The 24,567-nt window shown below is 40.0% G+C and overlaps 1 protein-coding gene across 1 annotated transcript; it reads right to left on the reverse strand.

Moving 5' to 3' along the window:
- Window positions 1-18,825: 18,825 nt before the first annotated feature.
- Window positions 18,826-23,985, reverse strand: XRCC6BP1 (XRCC6 binding protein 1). The gene is made up of 5 exons (XM_009880837.1): window positions 23,946-23,985; window positions 23,761-23,842; window positions 23,337-23,474; window positions 20,236-20,319; window positions 18,826-19,286 (listed from the first exon to the last, which is right to left on the reverse strand). The coding sequence occupies exons 1-5, from the start codon at window positions 23,960-23,962 to the stop codon at window positions 19,083-19,085; spliced, it is 525 nt and encodes a 174-aa protein (XP_009879139.1). The 5' UTR covers window positions 23,963-23,985; the 3' UTR covers window positions 18,826-19,082.
- Window positions 23,986-24,567: the final 582 nt, after the last annotated feature.

The raw sequence follows: 24,567 nt of genomic DNA on the forward strand, positions 1-24,567 counted from the left end.
TTTCTTTCACTAATTAAACTTCAGTTTTAGGAAAGAAGAACCACTTTTAAAGGTATGACTTTGTTTTCACTAATAATGAACATTTTCCCAGCACATTTCATCTGCAGTTTGAAAGGTGATTAAGCATCATTTTGCTCTCCCTTTGCTGGGGAAACAGAAGCGCAGAGAGGATGCCACCGCCTTCCCCCCATATGCAGGGCGCAGCCGTGGTAGCGGTGCAGCTGGAGCCCACATCCTCACCTTTGGTTACTAAAGCATTCTGCCTCCCAAGAATCAATTTTTGGAGGGGGAAATATATACTGTGCCTATCAGTATATGAGAAGATTGTTTTTATTTATCTTCCTTGTGACACAATTTTGCTTTAAGAAAAAAAAAGAGAGGAAACAATTACAGTCAGTGAGTGCCCAGTGGATCGTCTTCAAGAGGCACTATAAGGTAAGGAAGATCTCAGAAACACTTCCTAACTTACCTAATAAATTCAATGGAGTAACACTTACCATCCACTTCTATTAAGAGTACAAAAACAGATTTAAATTTTTTGTCAGAAATGGGCTAAGTACAGGCTAAACACAACACAAGCTGTGCTGTTGTGTGTGTTGAGCTAAGAGTTTTGGGATCAAGTAACATGGTTCATATCTAAATTATTCATCCTTCAACCTAATGTGCCTTAAACCCCTGTACATGGCAGATAATGCTTCATTATTAACAATCATCTTCATTTGTGCTTTTTATCTCAATAGTAAGTTACTGGCAAATCTTTCAAATAGTCTTAAAAAAATACTCTTAAAAGAAGAGATTTACTATGCATGAACAAAAACAAATTGCAAGTGTTTGGCCTTGAGAGTACTTCTTTTATCCATAACTTTCCTGATGCCAAGAAGAAAGAGAACTCGAAGAAGGAGTACTTAACTCATTGTTGACAAGAAATTTACTCATTCAGTTAGTAAATGAATAAAGAATGATCAGAATATACTACTGACAAGTACTGAAGTCCTAGTCACTTTGCATATCCATGACACTAAGTGTTCGTCTAATTAAGACATCAGATGCATAAACAGTGAAGCTGAAAGGTCTGTAAAGCAAGAAAATAACTAATGCAAAGCACACAGTGGCTGAAGCCTGGTTTCCAAAGTATTTGCCATGTCCTTTACAATACACAACAGCAGATCTACAGCTCCCCAGATTTTCCATGAACCTTTTGCTCTCTTCCTCCTCTATCACAATACTCTCAGCTTCTTCATCTTTTTCTACCATCAGCACCACTACAGCACCCTCAGGCCTTCAGTGTAATACCTCCACTTTTTTTGTCACCCATCCAAATTTATTCGCGGCTGCTTCTGGTGTTCTCAGTTCTCTCCCTCTCCTCCACTTTTTGAGAACATGGGAAACGGATAGGATGGACGGACAGTCACACTAACGGCAGGGACCCATGGGTCATATTTCCTTAGGGAATCAGGCTGGATGGGCTTGCCCACTCAATATTTTAGATGCATCCACTGCCACAGGCCAGAGGTTGCCAGCTGTACCTCAGAGTCCAGTCACAGATCCAGTTCCTCCAGTAGCCTCCTTAACATGCCCAGGCTCTCAGTTCAGCCACACCAGATGGTGTACCTCCTGAAAACTCAGGGTTCAAAGTTCAGTGTGGGCATCTTGGATACCTGATGGCATAGCCCTCCTCTTGACCTTATAGACTCGTAAGTATCTTTCAAGTAAGTGTATGGCTACTAAATCTGATGTTACCAGCAATATCCCACTCTTCAATACATCAGCCAGGGAAAAGACTGAAGTAGAAAAGAGGACTAAGTTGCACCATATCGTTAAGGAATGAATTTGTCCACTTCCTCTCTGATTTGTTACACAAGTAAAAGTATGGATGTGCAGGGACACCCCAAGCACTCTGTGGGTGCCCTGTGCAGCTATTCAGCACATGCCTAGCAAGTTAAGGCCAGTTTTAGCAGATCCACAATGTGTGACTAGACAGGCTGTGCAACACCTACACAGCACTCATGAGCATGCAAAATATAGATGACCTGAACATAGACAGCTGTCATTTGTCCTGCTACTGTTTTGAGTGGACTGCAGGGCACCCAGAAATCCCAGAGAAAATGGCTAAAGCTGGTAGGAGAGCCGGAGGTGAGACATAAAAGCAATCAGCTACTGCCAAATGCTCCTGAGGCAACCTGGACAGAATCATTGTAAAGTTAAAGGCAGGACACACTATGAAGCTGCAGCACAGTAATTTCTGCACAGTACAAAATCCTGTATTCAGTCATTGTCTCAAGAATCACTCTACAGTGATACTCACTATAGAGTAAAAAAAGTAGCTAAAAGCTAAGTAGGTACTAGAAACATTGCCATCAATTCCATTCTCTGGCAAAATTACTACATAGCATCTAGCTAAAGCCCTGCACAGCTGTCTAAGAGAAGAATTTGGCCTATTATGTCTCTCAAAAGTATTTGTCTTATGCTCTCCATGCTTATTGTTTCACCTTTTCAGAATGATTTTACCATTTTATTTAGTGTTCACCCTTAGACAGCTCTTAATAACAACCACCTGGCACAGTATGGCCATAAAATGTTTCTCACTATTTGTTAGTGGTTAACCATTAGGTTAACCATTAAGATCGTTATGATGATTCCTATTTTCTTTATCAGAAGGTGAACTGGGATGGTAAACCCCAGAACACACTAGCATACATAACTTAGGCATTTATATACATATTAATATATTTTCCAAATAAATGACATATATTGAAAAGTAACAGAGCACACAAAAGATACGGCAACATACTAAAAGATATAGTATCTATTTTTAAAATCATGCAAATTGCATGTTTGTCTCAATAGGTTACAAACAGATGGAGTGTTGTGTTCAGCACATTTCTTCAGAGTTTCTAAATCTGCCTGATGGGAATTCCATTACCTGCACCAGCTGTACAGGTGACCTCTTTGACTTCCACTTGCCAGGCTCTGAATATATAAGGCAGTGCTGGCATGTTTTTAAAATAAAGTATATGCAAATATGGACATATTTGACATGTTGCTGTAGCGCCTATTTAAAATGTATGCTATCTGGTTTAACCCTGGCACCCATAATTACAGTGTTTCAAACTGTCTGTGCAATAAAATGTTTTTATGTCTTTCTCTTGGTTAATCTACTCTACTTTTTTTTGTGTGCTTAATCAGAAGCAATTAAGATTTCTTTTCACCTATAATTATGAGCCTTTTTTGTTTCATTTCACTACTGTACTCCTAAGGCTGAACTTTCCAGGCACTGAATGTCTTCTTGCTACCCTAGGTGCAAACACTCAGAAAGATCTTTAAAGTCTTCTATATTAGGAGCTTTATTATACAAGAAATAGGACACATTTCTTGTTTTCATATAAACATGGCACATAAAATATTCCTTCTTCTATTTCTGTCTCATTAATTTCAAAATACCAAAGTGAACGCATCCATTACGCAGCATTTGAAAGATGCACTAAGGCCCATATTGAAAAATGGCCAGTAGTTGTGTTGGTCTACAGTAATTTTCTGGCTGAGAGAGACCACACACTTGAGACCTTATTACACAAAAGGCAAAATTCTCCTCTGCTAAGACTATGAATAACCTGTGTAAGACAATAGTCCCAATTTTAAGAAAACATATACCTAAATGCAGGTGATTTCCTTGAGTTTCTGGTGCCCGTGTGAGTATGGTTTTGAACGAGGATGTATGCCCCCAGTGAGGTTATGGTTGATCAGTGCAGTACAGGTTAATGAAAATGTAGTGTGATGCAGCAAATGGACCAGCCCATGGAAATAGCCTCCGTCCTTCTAATTGAAGCTGGTCTGTGGAAGGACTTCTGAAAGTTTAATAAGCTACAAGAATAAGGGGACAAAACTTCTTTAGTTACTTGAGTTCTGCCTATGATTTTTTTCCATTTCCATGTTGCTATGCTCAAAATTTTGTCTACAAGCAAAGCAAAAACACATATGTAAAGGCAAGAATTTGCTCAAAACTGTAACAGTGTAATCCAAGAAACATTATTTGGTTTAGATTTAATTATTGCAGAAACAGAAAGACTTATTTTCTATTGGGAAAAGTCTCTGCAGTAGGAGTAGCAGTAGTAATAATTAAGAAAATAATGTTAGCATTTTTATACAATTAGTTTCTACCCCTTTTCCTAGTGTTATACACACCCTCCCCCTGCGCCTGCAGGTCCTCAGGTCAGTGTTTTCAGCCTGGTGGCAGTGATGGGTGTTATGATGAGTGTCAGTATCTTGAGTCCTTCACCAGGAGGAATATGATGTTCACATTGGTGGTGTCTTCTTCCTCACTCTACAATATAACTGGGGACATTTTAATATGTTTGCTGACACAGTTTTATGTTTTGTTCTTTCTCCACCAATCTGAAGCTCCACATTACAGCCAAATTTACTATATACGGTGCCTTTTACCTATGTTAGATATGATTTATTTGTTCTCTTTGTTAACCCTAAAAGCAGTTTCATCCAGCTCCAGGCCTTCCTCTCTTTAGCTGACCGCTGGTGAGTTTTTATAGCTGTGGGGTCTCCAGTGCCAGCCTGTGCCCATCTCTTATCATCCCCTGTCTGTCTTATCATCCTCTGTGCCACAGCCTGTGCCTCCACTGCTGAATGCCACTGCTATCCCACCAGGCCAGTATTTCAATATACTACATCTTTATGGCAGTCATAAACACCTCATTCTACATAGAACAACTGCTTATTATTGTTATCTCAATAGAACTATGATCATACTCTACAAAGATAAAGGAAAGTAGAACAAATTAGTGACAACCACCCAGTCGTTAGGGAAATTGCTGTTAAAAAGCAAACCCAAGTGAAACAAAAACAGTTTAGACAGGGCAAGCCTGATACCACTCTGTCCCAGGCCTTGCAAACTCAGTTCAAAGCCTGTTGCCAGATACCAGCAATGTCAATTCTGTACTGCAGTTCTACAAGGTCACAGAGTTAACTGCATGCTTTGTGACTATAACCACATCTCATGAAAAACCACCAGATCTTATTTTCATTTTGCATCTTGGTGACTGCCTCTGATCATTCCGCATTGTATCAGATTCCCCTGCTGAATTATCATCTGGCAAACTTTCACACTCTGGATTTTAACAGAACTCTTCTGATCAGTGTGCAAAACGCATCCTGACCTAACACACCCGGTTGCTGTCTGGAGTCCTCTTCTATCTCCAGTATGCAGTCTATGAGAGACCTGCCTCCCTGCTGCTGCATCAACTGGGACTAGAAATTTGCACAGTAAAGTGAAGACAGGTACTCCAGGCAACCTTAGGAAAGAATTAAAAAGGAACTGATGTGGGGCAGAAGTAGGACAGAAAAAGGGATTAAGGAGGTTTTAGGAATGGGATAGCGGGAAGAACAGGAGGTGGCAAAGAGTCAGAGCTCTCAGGCGAGGAAGAGACATGATCAGCATGAAAGGAGCTCAGTGTCTGTTACATTTGAGGAAGAGAACTCGTAAATGTAGAATTAGCAACATGTTCACCTTCAGCTTCACAAATCATATCACTGTGAGAAGTATAGGGTTAATTTACATACCAGATGTCTAAAAATCTTCATGACATAGCCAGTTGAAATGTCAGATTTATTGGCTACACTACCTGCAACAAACTACAGATCTACCCAAGACCTGAAACATAATAGATTTCCTCTGGCTAGCACTAACCCTCTCTTTATATTTCTCAGTGCTGGTGAATTTAAAAAATGTATTTACTTTCAATGTTAAAACTATCAGGCAGTAATAATTCTAATCTAAATTTACAAGGATCAAGTAACTACTTATGGAAAGTGTTCTATAGGTATTGCGGAAACCATTCGTTGTTTACAATGGTCAAACAAATGTAACAGGAGGCTATGCTTGCAGACCATAAAAATGACGTAAAACTTAAGATTGCTGCTATGAATTTAAACTATTGATATCAAATCAATCCTCAGCCTAGTGTCATCTAGGAAAGTGATAGTAACGTTTTTACTATAAGGTCTAGATATAGCAAAAGTTTTGCACAGTTTGATGTCTGAAAGTGAAAACCATAATTCTTTAATTTACTTTGAAAAATATTTTTATTTTCCATCAAAACCCAGATGAAATGTGCGAGGATTTATCTGCCTTTAAAAGTAGCTTTGAGCAACAGCAGTAATCCCTTCTTAGATGAAGAACACTGAAGCTACCTTTAAACCATATTTCATTTTCCGCACATGACAAGGGAACTCAGTAAAATGGAACCCAGGTGTTAGACTAATTTCTAATTTAAGCATAAATGAAGAAAAGAGAAATATTAATCCTCAATGTAAGTTGTTGTGGTATTACAGAATCCATCATAATGAAGAAATGACCCCACTTTGCACAAAGGTTAACTGTACAAATGGTACTGCATCGACAAAAATGTTAATGAGTTTGTGCGGCAGCAGGTAAGCAAGAGCTGGCAGAAGGAAGCTATTGTGATAGGCAGATAATTACAATGGAAGTCATGTCTTTGGTAATGACTAGGATTCACATCACATATCATTTCAGTCACAGTACAATTTCGGGAGCTCTGTTTATGGTAATCTATGGGATTATTTGACAGCAAGGTGACACTTTGACTTTGGAACAAATTTCTTTCATAGACAGCACAATTACTGATATTGTGACATCCAATTAGATACAACACTGCCGTATATTTTTGATTTTAGAAAACAAAAAAACAAACATAAGGTACACTTTTTATTAGTACATTAATTTTTTTGGTTGTTAGTCTGGGTTTCAACAGGCTAAATGCTTTGATCTTAGTCATGTGTAAGAGTCAGGATAAATTTAAGAGCTGTGAGTTTTTAACCTTTCAGCTGCAGGATTAATAAAGAAAAAGGAAAAAGTATACATTTCAAATATATAACTGTCTCAAAGAGAAGGAATATAGATTTCCAGGCAAAGCTAATCTGTGTTATAAAGTCTGTTACCTGACATCAAGTATGCAATATGCTTTTTGAAAGGGAATTCTCTGACAGTAGTTGGCCATGTTATATTCTAGGCCAAATCCTCAGCTAATCTATTCACCTCAATCTCAAAAACCAGCTACAAATAGGAAAATGTTCAGGTGAAGAATCAAATATGTGTCACCCATTCTTCCCTTTATGGAAGGAATGTGAAATAACAAGGAGAGGCCAAGACTGACAGCAAACGCAGTGAGGAGCTCCTGAAGTTCCACCACATCTGTGGTCCATGGCAATATGCAGGGTCTTACTGTGAGAATTTCATTGCAAAACCAGAGACTACAGCACTCCATCAGTACTCACACATAAATGAAAAATTCACGAGTGATAAAAGATGTTCTTTGGCAAAAAGACAGCAGTTTTTAAGAAAAATGTTTTCTGTTTGAAATTCTTCAAGGAATGTTTTCTGCAAACAAACTTTGGCTTCTGGGATGCTCATGAGCATTTTCTCCATGTGTTTCACGTGCGTGTTTCAGTGTCTGAACTTGTGTGAATGGTCGCCTGAAGCACATTTTATTACTTCAGTGCTTTTAGTGGCTGACCTAATCTTTCACAACCACCTGACATAAAATCTCTCTTGTTTCATAAAGCTGTGTCTTCACAAATATAGCATTGTAAATAAGAATTTCCTTGGAAAAAGATAAAAGAGAGGAGAATATAAGAAGGCATATGAATTTATCAGAAGCGAAAACTTGTTCAGAAGACAAAAGAGTGTCTACAAATACATTGTCTTACTATTAGCATGGCTCTTGTCCTAATAGTGATTCTTTTTGTCCCTTGATGTAGGTTTTACAATCTAAAGTTTATGTACCCGCCTTCTTTATAACTCTGAATCTGTGTGAAATGTTCATTATTTTAAGATATGCCATCTAAGTATTAATCAACGAACAGCATTAAGGAACAATAGCCACTCTTTCTCTGAATGATGTCTGCATCATTCCTTCCACTGAACTTAGGTGTAAATTTTTATACTGAATTTGGATTAGAAAATTTGGCTTAAGTAACTTAGTTATAGTCACAATGTGGAAAAAAACAATTTGCTATCAGTATCCTATTATTTCCACTTCTGCTCAGTAATTTGTGACTTGAATGAACAAAACCTAAGGCTTTAATGGGATGAGGATGCTGCTAGGATTTGTTAGAGCAGTCACATTTTCTCTCTCCAAGGAGACAAGTCTCAATCATAATGATCTTACATTTGTAGAGTGGTTTTCATGCCAAAGGACCCTCAAATGCTTTAAAAACTTGACAAATTACATTCAGGAATCTTACCATTCACCACTGAATTTCAGCAGGCTCTGTTGTGAAAGGCTTTTAACAACGCACAGTGAAGTCTAGTTCGCTTTAGGACAAGATATGACTACTATAAAGCAGTAAGAGTCTCAGAAGGCAGACAATAACACTTCAAATGGAAATGCAAAGAGACCACTGAAGTTAACATACTACTTAGGAAGTGTGGCACATCAATTTAACAACTTTTCTTTTGTGTTTTGAGAGGACCATACCTCCAATAACTCATTGAGCAAGTCCAAGTGCACTTGATGCACTTAGAGCACAGTTCTTCAAGGTGCTGAGTACTGTGGTTCACAAGAGAACAAACGGTAAGTCTGTTAAAATTACATGATTAAATGTGAGTAAGTGCTTAAGTGCTTTACTGATCAGAGCTTCCAGAGCTGTATAAAAGAGTCTGCCCCCCTGAGAGACTGACATTCACATCCTGAAAGCAAGATTATTGAAGGAGAGAAACAGAAGCAGTGAGAGGGGTTGGTGTTTTTCACTGGCACAATTTACAAGGACAAAAATAGGTAATTCCCCTCAAAATCCTTTCTCTCACCCATTCTTGAGCACTTGCTTTATGATGCTACAGATGAAGAGGACAAGTGTTCTGTTAAAAAAAAAAAAAAAAAAAAAAAGAAAAAAGGAAGGACTAAAACACATCAGAAGACATTCAGACAAAACCTAGATCTCTAAAAAACTTCTACACAGTTGTTAACCTATCTGTAGAGACGTCTATTTCTATAGACTCCTCCAGTGCTGCAGTGAAGATTGTATAAGAGGGAGGTCTACCATAAGCACTAGTTTAAGAGTTACCTCAGATGGAAGCAAATGTGCCTGAGGACTGATAGCTGCTGCAGCCACGGCTGCTGAAGGCACATGGTGATGGAGAGAGTAGGCAACAGTCTGATGACACTCTCAGGAGATAAGGAGCATGTCTGAGGGTTTCAAAGAAGCAAGAAGGGGGGTCACCACAGGCAACAGTGATTTTGAATAAGAAAGTCTGTTACCCTAGTGTTCTCCTAAAGTTCACCCACAGGTGCCTCAGCCGCCCTCAGACAACCTCAGCGCATCTGTCCTCAGACACCCTGCCTCTGGGACCACATCTGCTGTCTTTTATGTCAGCATTTGGATTAGAGTTAGGTTTCTTATGTTAAAAATGTCATGAAAGGTGACAGTTATGTGTCTCAAAAAACATCTACAAAGGCCAGCATGGCAAGACAAAAGCAAACTAAACTCAATACTGATTTGTAATACTTCCTAAAGTCAAATCTAAAAGAAATGTTAAAAGAAGTGTTGGTATTTACTTTTTTCCCAGGTTAAGACACACTCTTTAAGGCTGTAGCACTGCACATGTAGTAGGTGTCTCACTTCATGGTGATATTTGCAGTGTGCAAGTTATATACCCATCCTCTCTGGGAGGTGTTAGTGTGTTTTTAGAAAATGTCTTCAGAAAAGTCCATTTCCGACCCAAGAGAGTTAATCAAAAAGGATTGTGAACAGCATGATTTCTAAAAAATCTACCCTCATCAAGGGCTCAGCTACCCAGGATTCAATGACTGAACCCACAAAGGCTTCCTGAGCCCCTGTATCTGAAATACAGAGCATTTCTTCCTTTCTAAGCAAAAGTCTGACGGACTTTGAACACAGATTTCACACCTCTCAGGGAATATCTATCAGACTGTTGGTACTCTGAAGAGAAGGAAGGGAACACTCTTGGTATGTTTTTTTGCATGAAGTAAGTAAAAGTGTATGGGAACTAGGAAGAGTTGAAGTAATAGCCAGTCCCCTTCAGTTAGTGGCTGGCAAACAAATTCACTCTATTGGAGGCACCCAAAGAGCAGGAGAAAGTTGTTATGTTAGAGCTGGATTTTTACCTCTGCTCTTACACAGATGTGAGAAAAAGGAATTGAGATGGAAATGTGTAACTGTGACCTTCTTTACCTGTGTTCCCGGTCCTACAGGTAATTAGTCTCCTACTCCTCACACCAGATCTAAGGCAGCAGGTGTGAAAACTGAGGGTAATACATATTCTGTGATACCCAGGAATGCTTCTCAGATCCCACGAACAAATATTCAGCCCTGCCAGGAGTTCAGCTTGGTATCAGCATGAGGTCTGACTGGTAAACTCCATTCCCTGCCATGGTTCCTGCACTAAAGGAACATATTCCCAAATGGTTTCCCAAACAGATCCCAGCAAAGTGTCAAATCCACCGATTAAAGCCTGGTGGACCATCACCTGGCACCACCAACAGCTCACTGTGGATGCAGGAAGCATGTGGGCAAGTGAGGAATGGAGGAGGACACTTGCAGGAGCTGGGGTGTGGGAGGAGCAGGGGACATGCAGTCGTGGCACGTGCATATGCATCGGTGTATTCATAGGCATTAGGCCAGAGGTGAGAAGGAAGCTCTGTAAAAAGAGGACCGGGGGGAAGGTGATTCACCTCCTCATTTAGAGTTTGCTCCTAGGAACTCCCAGTTTGCTCCCACCACACCAGATGGAAGCGATCAGACTAAAATCCACTGCTGTGGGACTAGTAGGTGGAAATTGAAAGAGGACGCTGAGACGAAAGCCCCTCATTCTCACACATGTAAATCACAGATCGGTTCCCCAGGTGTTATTTCATTTCCCTTCTCCCTTCTGCACAGTGGGAGCAGAAGGAGGTAAGTAGTAACGAAAGGAAAAGAAGAAAGGACATCCTACAACTCCTACAACCTCTCTACAGCTACCTGAAAGGAGGTTGTAGCAAGGTGGGAGACGGTCCACCTGGAAGACGGGTTTTCCCAAGTAACAAGTGATAGGACAAGACGAAATGGCCTCAAGTTGCACCAGGGGAGGTTTAGATTGGATATTAGGAAAAATTTCGTCACTAAAAGGGTTGTCAGGCTGCCCAGGGAAGTGGTCGAATTACCATCCCTGGAGGTATCATTTAAAAGACGACGGGTAGATGTGGCACTCAGGGACATGGTGTAGTAGTGGACTTGGCAGTGTTAGGCTTACAGTTGGATTTCGTGATCTCAAAGGTCTTTTCCAACCTAAATCATTCTACGATCCCTTATTCATTTACACACATACACACACAAAAGAAAGTTGAGGAGAAAAGAGGGCTGAGTGTAATGTGTTCATTGAGAAGAACCTCCCTCAAACAAGAAGAAAGCAGCAGCATGAAAATGGAGATGAATGAAAACCATTACTGTGAAGCATTTTGGGGAGAGTGAGGCTGCTCCACTTTGCACTGTGAAGGAGAGAAGGGAAATAACCAAAGTTACTGGGTAGCAAATGCTTCTTGCTCGCTCTGCAGCCATCACTCTGCCCAGTTGTCACTCAGCTCTGCCGTATTTACAGCCTTTTCCCCAGCTGATGCCTGTGAGTGGGCAGCATGGGTGTAAATCCAGCAACGGCTGCAATACTTTTTACTTAGCATTCAGTAGAGCAGGAGCTGAAACCAAGATCTCTCTTCATATATTGGTTCCTTACCCACCAGCACGTAGAGTCCTTTGTGCATGACCTTCTGCTTTTTCTTCTTTCCATCTTCTTTTCAAAGAAATTGAGAGTAATGGTTTCACTCTCTCCTAATCTCTGAATGAATTTCTCATCTCCCGTTAAAGAACTACATCAAAAACCCCCTAACGAATAAAAAGATTATGTAAATCTTTGTTTTCTAGTTTTCTTTTTGATCGGGCTTACAGGCACGCTAGAGGAGTTATGCTTGTCAGTGAATTTGGGTGGTGTTCTGGTGGATAATAATCTCTTAGCGCTGAACTCTTCAATCCTATCAAGAGGTAAGACTCCCTGCACGTGCCCTGAAAACTTCTGAACTATTCACTATATATCAGAGTTGGGTTTTTCTGCTTACTGATTATTCTTGTTGTTTTCACTTATAATTGCTACTGTTATCTAAACCACTTTTGAAAAACTACAATCAACACGAGGGGCTCCTGTGGTAACTGGCACACATCCATGCAACTAAGAGCTAGGTACTACAATCTTTAAAAATACTTCTGCCAAGGAACTACACAGTGAGGTATGTGTCCTGGTTTCAGCTTTCTTTCTAGTTATTGCCATGAAAGCAATTTCAACAATACCTATTGTTTTAGTTGTTGCTAGGCAATGTTTATGCTTTTCAAGGACTGTTTTTTAGCTTCCCACAGAAGCTGAGAAGGAATATAGACAAAACAAGGGGATGGCCAATATTCCGTACCATAGACATCATGCCCAGTATACAAATGGGGTTGGCTGGGGGGTGGGCGCTTGCGATCACTGCTCAGAGGGTGCCAATTCACCAGGCGGTGAGAGTAACTTGTGTCATTATTATTATTGTTATTATCATTGTTATTTTTCTTTTCTGATATTGTTCTATTAAACAGTCTTTGTCTCAACCTGTGAGCTTTTTTTCCGTTCCCCTCCTTTTCTCCCTGCTCTTCTTGATCAATGGGGGTAAGCAAGCAGCTGCATGGTCCTAGTTGCTGTCTGGGGTTAAACAAGGACAGTAGGTCATGGCTAGAGCTTCTTCCCTTGGAAAAAGAAAACACCTACAGACTCTATATTAAATTATTCTCCTTTGTAAAATTAAATCTCTTTACTATTTGGACAATGAAGCGCCTTTTTTCCTTTTTTTGGTTTTGTCAAAACTTCAAAATCTTTCAGGTGTAAGACAAAAAAATGAATGTGCAGTGGAAATTCAGGCATGAGGAATAAGGAATTGAGCTAATGTAATTTGCAAGATTCTGAGTACTGATGATGGATCTTTATAGCTTGATGTTTTGGTCTGCCGCACGCACCCCAGCATTTATCTAACTGCCCCTGCAAACACAGTCACACTTCAAACCAGCACAGATGGCAAAAGTATTTCCATATGTGTTTCGAGGTGGTATTCTAAAGGAAACAAATATTCTGTGGAAGCAGAATAATACGATTGAAATATGTTTACTTTTTAACCTACTTTAACATTGAGTTATGCAAATTTGATTAAACCAGAGATTTAAACCAAAACTGAACTGCACACCGAGCAACAGCTGTGTATGGTCTGCAGGTGGCTTTCCACAGCAGCATGCCGTTCCATGGTCCTTCAGCTCCCTCTGCTGCTTTATCGATTCCCGTATTTTTCATATTTGGAATGAGCTTTTACTCATTTTTTTTTAACCTCTGTTCTGATGAGAAAAAATGACGCAGATTAAAATTGCACCTAAAGCAATGAAATGATTGCTTGAATTGATAAACAATGTGTGCAAAGTTTCATGTAATTATTGTCCCTCCTTTTCTCAGGGAATGACAAAAAGCCCATCAGATTCTTCCGATTGCCTTCTGGTGACTTGTCGTGCATTACAATTTGACTTAGTGTAACTGGAATATATCTGTTGCTTAAGCTGACATTTCCTGGTTATGCAATTTTATTTCATACTGATCTTTTTTTTAAATAATTATGTCTTTATATAACCCAGCATACTCTTTATTACAAACGTCTCTTTCAGGTGTCTTTGGAATACTTTCTTTCCCAGAATTTGATGGTGTTCATCTATCAACAGTGCTAAAGAAAAGAAGCAGCAGCTTGTATGCTTGGGGATTTTAGTCTTCATTGCCATATTTTCCATTTCTAAACAGACTTGACAAAGCTTATCCCAGATAATAGGCAACTGTATATATTCAGACAACGCGTTGGTCAAAATGCGGTATAAATGGAAACCACAGAAACACACACACATTCACAAAAGTAGAACTTTGGTTCATAAGGTATAATGAAGGGAAGGAATTATCTGCCAGAATATGTGTGAGTAGTATTATAAAAACTCAGCTTCATACATCATACTGACTAAAATGGGTATTTGAAAAGCAGTAAAGGTTAAGGGAATATTAACACACAAGATTATGCTGTTCCAAGGCATCTCTGATCCTCAGGGGATTTTAGAAAACCCAGAAGGTCTATCTAAATTACATCAAAGATGGGAAGCTTAGAATTCAATGTGTAATTTTCTCCATAGGTGTGTAGGGTATTTTATGCATTTTTTTTTCTGTTTGGCTATTCAACCATGCGATTATGTCAGTCACTGATTGAATTACTCCAAGAAAATAAGATCATGAAATCTCCATTTGAAATTCTGCAAAACTATTGAAAGCACAGGTTTGGCGAATCTTGGCCAAGATGTTACTTCCTCCAAGACAACTAGGATGACTTTCTGAGGGATGTGCATTAATGCTTAGCCCCAGAAGCAATGGTATCTGTGGGTATGAATTAGACTACGCCTGGGAATAAATGCAACCCACTCATAGTCCAACATGAAGATTGGATATTAGGAAAAATTTCTTCACTGAAAGAGTTATCAAGCACTGGAACAGGCTGCCCAGGAAAGTGGTGGAGTCACCATCCCTGCAGGTACTTAGAAGACGTGTAGACATGATGCTTAGGGACATGGTTTAGGAGTGGACTTGGCAGTGTTCGCTTTACAGTTGGACTTGATGATCTTAAGGGTCTTTTCTAACATAAATGATTCTATGAAGAGAACAACTCAGACAAGTCAGGCTTGATCAGATCTCTGAGGCACTGTTTGTATGTGTTGCTTTGTCCTTTGTGAGGACAGTGCTTACATTTGAATCTTTTCAAAGTGTTTGCTGCTGTTCAGGAAATGGCGACACGCTACTGGCTCTGCTCAGGGGACGGGGGAAGTTGCTCTCTCTGCTATCGCCTTCTTCATGCAGCTTGTTCCTGAGTGACAACTGAGGAGCACACCGATTGGGCTGGAGACTAATTACATGACTGAATTCTTCTCAGGAGGAAATTACAGAATGATGGTCAGATCCAAAAGGTTATAGGCATGTGAAATAAATAGGTGGATTGCAGGAGCTCAAAGCTGCAGTCAAACAAGAGCCCCCTCAGAGGCTGCCTAATACTGGAGGTACTTGGGAGGACCTTCCCCTTCCAGCCTTCGCACCTGTCAGGCACTTGAAATTCGTGCGTGTCCTGACCTTCCCTCCTCCGAGCAGTTCAGTGCCTTATTCCTGCTCAAGTATCACCAGGCAGTCTGCTGCCCCACCGCAGCTAAATCTTGCAGTTATGTATTGCCCGAAAAAGCTTCATATACTGATAGTCCCGTTGTCACAAAATACATAGGGACACAGAACAGGAGAAGGCAACAATGATCATCATACCCTGTCATCCACCATCAGAGACAACCAGAAAAGGAGCAGCAATTCAGGGCATATAGGACTCAAGTCATAAAAGCTTTCCCATTGATGACAAATGTTAGACCTAGAGTAAAAAGACCAACATCCCAGCTGGGATGTGCCACATTTGGGAAAGAGAAAGCATTTGAGGTCGCACCAATGAACTTCATCCCTGCAGCAAGAAGGACCATCACTTAACATGAAATTCTCAGGTGATTCAGATGACTGCTCCTTCCAGCTCTACCTTTCTCACTGGCCGCTCTGTCCCAGTGGTCACTATGGGCTCAGGAAGCCTAACTCCCTTCTAACACCCTGGTGTGCAGGGTAGCTCATACTGCACAGGCATAATCGCCTGCTTCAGATCTCAGTTCCGAGGACCCGACTCACCCAGCCTTGCCACTGTCACAGCTCGGCTCAGCACTGGACTTGTCACACAGGACTCTTCGTTCAGAGGCTGCAAATGTAAAGATGTGCACGAAATAGCGTTCAGCTGCTCAACAGAAGTATCAGTCAGCCCAATCAAGCTAATCAAGGAAAATTTCCTTTCTGATCCCAAATTTGGTGATTAGTTTAACCTCAAGAATGTAAGTAAAATACAGTAAGGTGGTACTACAAGGGTTTAAGATCTCAAATCCATCAGCTCATCCTAATGCAACCTTACTCAGCCTACCTCTGCGGCCTCCCCAGTGCTGCAGGGGAGGGCAGTGAGGAACTGGAAACCTAAGTTATACGTGTTTGGGGGTGGAGAGGATAAAACAGGCAGAACAACCCTTTCCTTTACAAACTTTGCCAATGTCCAGGAGCAATCCTGGAATACAGGATTACTACAACAAAAATAAAATGCAAACAATCATAATCATATATAATCATATAATGGCTGGAAAGGACCTTAAAGATCATCTAGTTCCAACTAAATAAAATGTGAACACACAACAATCTAGTTTCAGTTTATCCTTTTTGGAATACTTAAGGACTTAACATTTCTCATTCTGGGATCAACCTTTTCAGCCTCAGTATAAACACTGCATATTCCTTGTTCTCTATCTTATTTAGAATACCTTTACTCTTCAGATGCTTATATACCATCTTCTAATTTCCTGTTTAAATTAGCCATGACCATTTTATAACTGTTCAACCTCGTACCATGACTTAAATTCCCTCTCCCAATATATTTATGGAGTCAAACTTCCACTCTCATTCATTTTTGCTTGTTTTCTTTCCAAACCTTGTTGAGAAAGCAAACTGAAGAAAGGAGAATGCACAGTGCCAAGGAAAGTAAGAGCAGAACAACAAAATTGCAGTCCTGTGATAGTGACATTCTTCTGGGAGTGGGTGAGCGAGAAGCTGAGCTCAGGGACCTGGGTGCCCAGGTCTCCCAGGACTGCTTTTGTATTTTACAATAAAGAGAGAACAGATAAAATCCCTGTATATATGCAGCTGTTTTTCCAAATGATTAAGCCTGAGGTCCGGGTTCAAGATGCAAATCTGCATGGTGACCTTACATGCTGTCTAAGCCCGTGCAGGTAGCAGGTGGCATTCTTTTGCTATTTCCAGATAGTTTTAACTCAACAAGTAGCAGAGCAGAGAGGTCTTTTGCCTGACCGAATTCAACATGAACAAAACACAATTGGCAGATTCTTGTCATATTGGTATTTTCATACTTTTTCCAATCTCCAGAGTGCATGCATGCAAACTATCTAGGTGAGATGTTCCCAAGTCCATATTGATTCTTTAACCAGGTCTGGTACACACATAAGAGTAAGGCCAGACACCAGTAGTGTGTCCCAGGTATTGGTATCGGGGCCAATGCCGTTTAATGTCTTCATTAACAACCTGGAAGACAGGAGTAGTGCAACTTCTGAGAGTTTACAGACATTACAACACTGAGGGGAGTTGATGATGCACCAGAGGTTTGTGCTGCCATTCAGAGACCTCATCAGGGCAGAAAAGGCCCTGGTAGTGCTGGTGGACACCAACTTGTTTGCAAGCAACATAGCCAGCAGGTATTGCCAGCACGTTGAGGGAGGTGATTTTCCAGTCTGCTCAGCACCAGTGAGACATCTGGAGTGTTGGGTTCAGTTCTGGGCTTCTGAGTACAAAAGAAACATGGACATAGCAGAGCAAGTCCAGCAAACTGCCATGAAGATGATAAATGGACCAGAACACCTGACCTACAAAGAGCTACCTTCAGTCCGGAGAAGAGGAAGTTCAGGGAGATCTCACAAATATGTATAAATACCTGATGGGGCAAGGGTGGAAGTACAGAAGACTGAGCCAGAATCTTCTCAGTGGTGCCCAAGGAAAGGACAAGAGGAAATTGGCAGGAAATACATGAAACTCCATACACACAAGGAAAAAAACCCAGACAAACCTGCAAGGGCAATCAAATGCTGGAACAGGTTATCCCGAGAGGCTGTAGAGTCTCTGTTCTTGGAGATACTTAAAATCCAAATAGACATACTCCTCAACAACATGCTTTAGTTGACCCTGCTCTGTGCAGTGTGGTTGCAACAGTAGTGTCTCAAGAGGTCCCTTCCAACCTCAGCAATTCTATGCTTCTGCAGTTGTGGACAACTTTACACAAGAAAACTAACACCACCACCACCACCACCACTACTCAAGACCTCGACATTCTATGAAGTTGAAAGCCTGACTAAAATGCTTTGCACTCTGTATGAAACAGTAACAATCAGGGCACCATTTCATCTTTTGTGGAACTAAATTTCTCACTTGAGCCTGGATCCAGTAACTGTTAAAGAAGCTATGCCTACATACTTTTGACTGGGGACCCACATCTCCATTACATCAGCGAACAGTGGCTGAATTGTACCTTTAATTTCAAGACAGAGGAAAAAAACGTGGTTCTCTTGCATCTGTGACAATAATACCTTATATTTAAAAGTAATAGAGGAATGAGACAACTGCTTTCAGACTTACGATGAAGCTGACAGCTTCTTTCTTTCCTCAGATGGACTTACTCACCTAAAAAGGATAGGAAGAAGGCCATAAGCTACACCAACATTTTAAACAAAGCTCAACCTGGTGGACAGAGTCTCACCAACACTTATCTAGCTTATGGGCTTGATCTGGTAAGCCCAATTGTCAGTCAAATTTTAAAAAGCCAAAAGGTTTTATGTACCTGTAAAGTTAACATCAGATGAGCTGGGATTCCAAGAATTTCAGGAGGTGCTCAAAAATGTGGTAGGTCATGAAATTTTGGGTTTAGCCACAGTTATCAAATCTAGAGCTGTAGTTCAGGTGCCCACGGAGAGATGAACATCATCAAGTTTATGACTGTGTATCAAAGATGGCAGAAATGTAAATATTTTACGAAAAGATTTATTCAGTAACAGGAAAACTTTTAGAAACCAAGTCCTAGCCAGACTGAGCAGAATTAAATGTGCATTGAAATGTGCAGATTTGACAAGCCATTTGGTGTACTAAATTATCTTGCCAAAATAATAGGTGAGGAAGCACGGTTTTAAGTCTTGTTCATTTACTTTTTTTACTTCCATGGAAGTCGGCTCCTGGAAAAAGTATACAAAATTAATTGATACATTTGATAGAATTGCCCTTTCAACCAGCACTGTATGCATGGACTGTAACTCCAGATGTTACAAGACGTAATTTTTCACATTTTTTTCCTTTACAAATTAGCATTATAGCGATCTCTGTTCTGAAAGTCTTTATAAGCACGTTTTGCATCTGTTTTACTGTGCGGGATTCTTCCAAAAGGTTCCAGATCATTGAAGCAGGCATCAAAAACTTCATCCACAGCTTTTTCTGCCGTTTCTTTGCTAACTTTTCTAACAGCCAGAATGGAACGAATTGCTCTGTCTCGTACACAAGTCTAAAGTGGGAATTAGATAAAGAAAAATCTGTCAGTATAAATATTTTTTTCCAGATTTTCTCAAGTATTAATTCCTACTACATACGCAATAATTTTGTAACACAGAAGAGTCAAACAATGCCTGTAATAAGCATTAAGGCATGCTTTTGTTCCATCCTGTGTTAAGTACATGGTTTAGTTTTCCACGTGCAAATAAACCGTCAGAGAAGTAAAAGACATTCCTTAGAACAGCAATTAAAAATACAATTTGGCATTTGTTGCAGGTATCAAGTATTTGTACAACTTGACTCGGCCACAAGTGAAAATATGTCAGAAAGGAACAGACATAAATACCAGTTAGTACTTTTCCAATTGAAATGCTATAAAACATAAAAGGAATGACTCCTCTACTTGGCCTTCATTTTGACACCCGTTTCCATGGCTACTTTTGCTTACACAGTTTGTCTACCAAGAGATAAAAAAAGATGTAAACATTTCCATCTACAAGCTAACTAGCACTCTAACATGAGCAACTACTTGGGACTCAACCTGTAGTCTTCATTACTATTAAAAAAATTAATTCCTACAAGATTTAACACACATGGTGATTTAGAACTCTTGTCATTTTCCTTCCTCCAGTTTTCATAGACTTTTTAGAGTTTTACCCACTACATTTCCTGCAAACCCTGGGGTTTTTTTGGTTCTTATTAACCATCCATTGTCAGTGATAATATTCTATGACAAGACTAAGTATTCAGGAATTTCACTCCAACAAAAATAACACGGTGGAAAAAAAAATTTACCATGAATCACTAAAGGTTATTAAAGGTTAATTAAGAGAAAGCAGCAAGCCCACGGCATCTACTTCTTTCTCTGATGTCTTCAGCTACGAAACTGTCAGAAGTCCAAGATCAAGTAGGTAAAGATGGCTCATAACAAAACAGTAGACTTTAACACCTACAGTCTTTACCTGATGGTGTCCTTTTAATCCAAACTTAAACCTGGCTATTTCATTCATCAGTGTACAGTCTCCACTGAGATTAGCAGCTCGAATCTGTTGAGGAAAAAAAGGCACACAATCAGAGAAACACATGGAAATACAAAGTCAAAACAAAGCTGTAATAAATTTTTTTCTTCAATGTCTTTCTGGTGATTGCTGGTAGAGAATATTCCCAGGGCCACTTCTACTTATTAAGTACATATTACCCTTTATATCCACCTCCCCAGCCTCAATGAACTGCAAAGTATTACTATAGAACCTGTGAGTTTCCCCAAGGACCAAGTCTCACATATTCCCAAAGCTTAAATGAATGAGCAAAAGAGATTATATGTATGTACACATATAATATGAATTGCTAAAAGAACATGGAAAGTAATACACTCCCCAGCCTGTATCAGAAGTTGATACAAGAGTCAGGAAGAAAGGCAGATACCTTTCAAAGGCTACAGCTGCAATACCCAGAAGAGCAGTAACCCACCTAGTTAGGAAAAGCCACATTTAAATGAGTATGTGTGTTTTAGCTTGTTAACTGTCTTGTCCTGTGCACTGTAATTACTACAGCTGCAATACCCAGAAGAGCCGTAACCCACCTAGTTTAGGAAAAGCCACATTTAAACGAGTATGTGTGTTTTAGCTTGCTAACTGTCTTGTCCTGTGCACTGTAATTTCTTTTGTCTGCCAACTGTTCCACACCCTCAATTAGGAAATACAACTAAAACTAGATTTCCCTTAAGTACCAGAGTGAGAATAAATGCACGGAAAACATGAAACGTAAGAATTAAAAAGCTGGCAATAAAAATTGTAAATACCATATTATGAAATAAGTATCAAAAGACCTAAAGCAAACAAATAATCTCAACAAGAGCAAGAACAAGCACAATCTTGTTTTATATATGTTCTCTAATTTTATTTTTGAGGCTTACATGCTTTATTCTGCACTGTGTAAATGTTAAGGGCTTAGACAAAAAAAATACTAGATGATAGTTAATAATTCTGAATTGTTGTACTGGGTTTACGTGGCAAGGTGTTGGCCGCAAAGGGCCTGCTGGGATGGCTTCTGTGAGACAAGAGGCTGCCCCCATGTTGGACAGAGCCACTTTCAGCTGGCTCTAAAATGGACCTGCAATGGAGTATTTAAGAAAGGATAAAAAAAACACTTTGTGGCAGTTGTGAGAGACAGCAGTGAGGAAAACATGAAAGAAACAGCCCCACAGACACCAAGATCAGTGAAGAGGGAGGGGGAGGAGGTGCTCCAGGCACCAGAGCAGAGATTCCCCTGACAGCTGCGGAGAAGACCATAGTGACACAGGTTGTCTCCCTGCAGCTTGTGAAGGAACATAGTGGAGCAGATATCCACATTGCAGTCTGAGGAAGACGCCATGCCAAAGCAAACAGACATGCCCTGAAAGAAGTTTCAGCCCATTTAGGAGCATGTTGTCTAGCAGTAATTGTGGCCTGTGAGGGACCGATGCTGGAGCAGTACATTCCTGAAAGACCGTACGCTGTGGAAGGATCCAAGCTGGCACAGGTCTTGAAGAACAGCAGCCCATGGGAAGGACCCACATTGGAGTAGTTCATGAAGGACTACATCCCATCGGAGGGACCCCACATTGGAGCAGTAGAACAGCGTGAGGAGGAAGGAGCAGCAGAGACAAAGTGTTACGAACTGACTGAAGCCCCCATTCCCCATCCCCTGTGCCACTTTGGGGGGAAGGAGATAGAAGAGTCAGGAATAAAGAAGCAAAGTTGAGCCTAGGAAGAAGAGGTGGGGGAAGGTATTTTTAGTTTCATTTCTCACTATCCTACTCTGTCATTAATGGGCAATAAACTAAATTTAACTTCCCCAAGATGAGCGTATTTTGCCCATAACAGTAACTGGTGACTTGGTGGTGTCCTTATCTTGGTCCATAAGCTTTTTAACTTTAGTTTTCTCCCCTATCCTACTGAGGAGGGGGAGTCAGAGAATGGCTTGGTGGGTGCTTGGCAGCCATCCAAGGTAACCACCCCCCCCAGTTATACAGGATGGCTTTACTGATACCACATAAGGTCACTTCATTAAGTTTTATTTATAGAAAGATAAAGATAATACATGACTGTGACTCTCTTCTACAGCAAATATGAATTCAATTAATGAATTAAAATTAATTTTTATGAAATCGGATTTGTTCTGTACCAAGCTCACCATTTTGGTTCTCTAACTTACTGTTTATAGGTGAAACCTGTGCTCATCTTAAGTCTGGACTCAAATACGTTCTCGTTAAAAATAAACAAACAAACAAACCCACAGCCAAAAAAAACCCCCACCCAAACCAAAACCACTATCATATTTTTATATCATTTTATATATTTTTAAAAAACAGTTAAAAAGCCACCTAATTCACACAGTCACAAGAATGTACTTTCATAATATTAATCATAAGGGTAAGTTTTTCTGTGGTCAAATGATAGAGATTACAGCAGAAATCAACTTAAAGCATGTGAATATAGTTGTGAACACAAGAGCAATCTTTAGTAGCCTGTGCTCAGTTTAATTTCACCTCCTAGTGAATCAATGTTTAGGGCCTTTCAAGCCGCAAATTCCTACATCCTCTGAAATGGACATGGAGTCATAACTAAAGTGTACTATTAGCAACATCACCATTAACAAAAAAAAATGTATGTTATAGGAAAACACAAGTTTGTTGTTAACCAAAAAAACCTAAATAAAAATGAGGTTACCATACTACTGTGATAACTACACAACATACCAAGATTTGCAGGGAAGAAAGAGAACCCTAGAATGTGTTTCCATCTCTAACTACTCTCATTTGTTAATAACCACTTCTTGTTATGGTTACACTCACAGTGATCAAATTCTACTTAGTATAACACTGACTTATTAATATTTGTGAAAACTAAATATTTGTTTTCTGAAGGAAACTGTTTAGGTAGACTTGACAGAAAGGACAAAATGTACTAACAGGATTAAACCAAATGAAGTCCATGTAACAGCATGCCTATTTAAACATGAAACATCCCTGATAGCCAGCAGTAATGAATATAATGACAATGTTGGAAATATTTTAACTTACCTCGGAACATGCTAAGTGTTTAACATTTTTAAACCAGTCAACATGTGCACGGCAGTGATCAAAAGCATGAATCAATTCATGTGTGACCACACGGTTCATATGGGATTGCTGGCGAATGTTGTTCTGACACAGAACAATCTGTAAAAGAAAAAATATAGGTAGTCTTTTCACCAAGTTTCAACATCACCCTTACTTCTCAGAGACCTAGCACATACCACCTACAGCACTTAGATTCTGTAGATCAATGTTTTTCAACATTAACAGCCTCATCATTCTGCAGTGTACTAGTTCCAATACCATGGAACATCTTTCATTTTTCTTATTGTCATGACTTGAACTCAGATAACAGCATTAGTAGATTTAACCCTAGTAAAAAACACTACAAAAATTGTAGTCATTTGAAAGAAGACTGTCCAGTGCCCACCTGAGATGTGGCAGAATCAAAACCTCCACTGACACAGCCATCACAGTTTTCACACGAGAAGTGCCGGTCATTGAAGACAGTGCTGAAAGGCCCAAACAAAGTTATACGGAAAAATTTAAAAGAGACCAGTAGTTCCATATAACAGTGATGTTACTACACAGAACAAGATCAATTAGTTTACATACCAACCAGACTGCTTCATAGCCTCAAGAAGAAGTTGAGCATATGGATCTAGAAAAATATTGCTGCAATCAATTTCTCTAGACAAAAGTTTTGAAAGTCATCTATAATCAAAATATAAAGACAGTCAAGGAAAAAAAAAAGGAAAAGCACTACCTGTGCAAATTCATACTTTGCAGTATTTAACCCTAATGCAATGCAACTGGCATCTATTACAGCTCAGGCTCTGTAAAATGATACAGAATCATGATATATACAAAGTTATTCAGGAATCACGTCACTTCTGACATTATTAGCAGTAGAGCGGCCTATAGCAATGACTGTTTTCAGTAACATTCACAGTCAACATTACACAGTGAAAAGGGCACAAGTGAACAACAAATCCTGTCAAATTTTCAAGAGAAAGAAATAGTGAAGAACCTTCCGACAGGAAAAAAAGAAAGCACACGGCCACTTTTGAAATTGCATTTTCTTTGTCTTAACCAAAATCAGCGTGGTCATCAAGCAGCACCCTCAGCCCGCCGACTGCTCGGGGGGCAGCGGCACCGGGAGAGCACCTCCCGCCCCGAGACCCTACGGCGCAAGGTCACCGCCGCGGCCAGGCCGTTCCAGCGGGGGACACGGATG

This window comes from Charadrius vociferus, unplaced genomic scaffold (assembly GCF_000708025.1).
Source record: "Charadrius vociferus isolate BGI_N301 unplaced genomic scaffold, ASM70802v2 scaffold52, whole genome shotgun sequence".
Taxonomy (NCBI): domain Eukaryota; kingdom Metazoa; phylum Chordata; class Aves; order Charadriiformes; family Charadriidae; genus Charadrius; species Charadrius vociferus.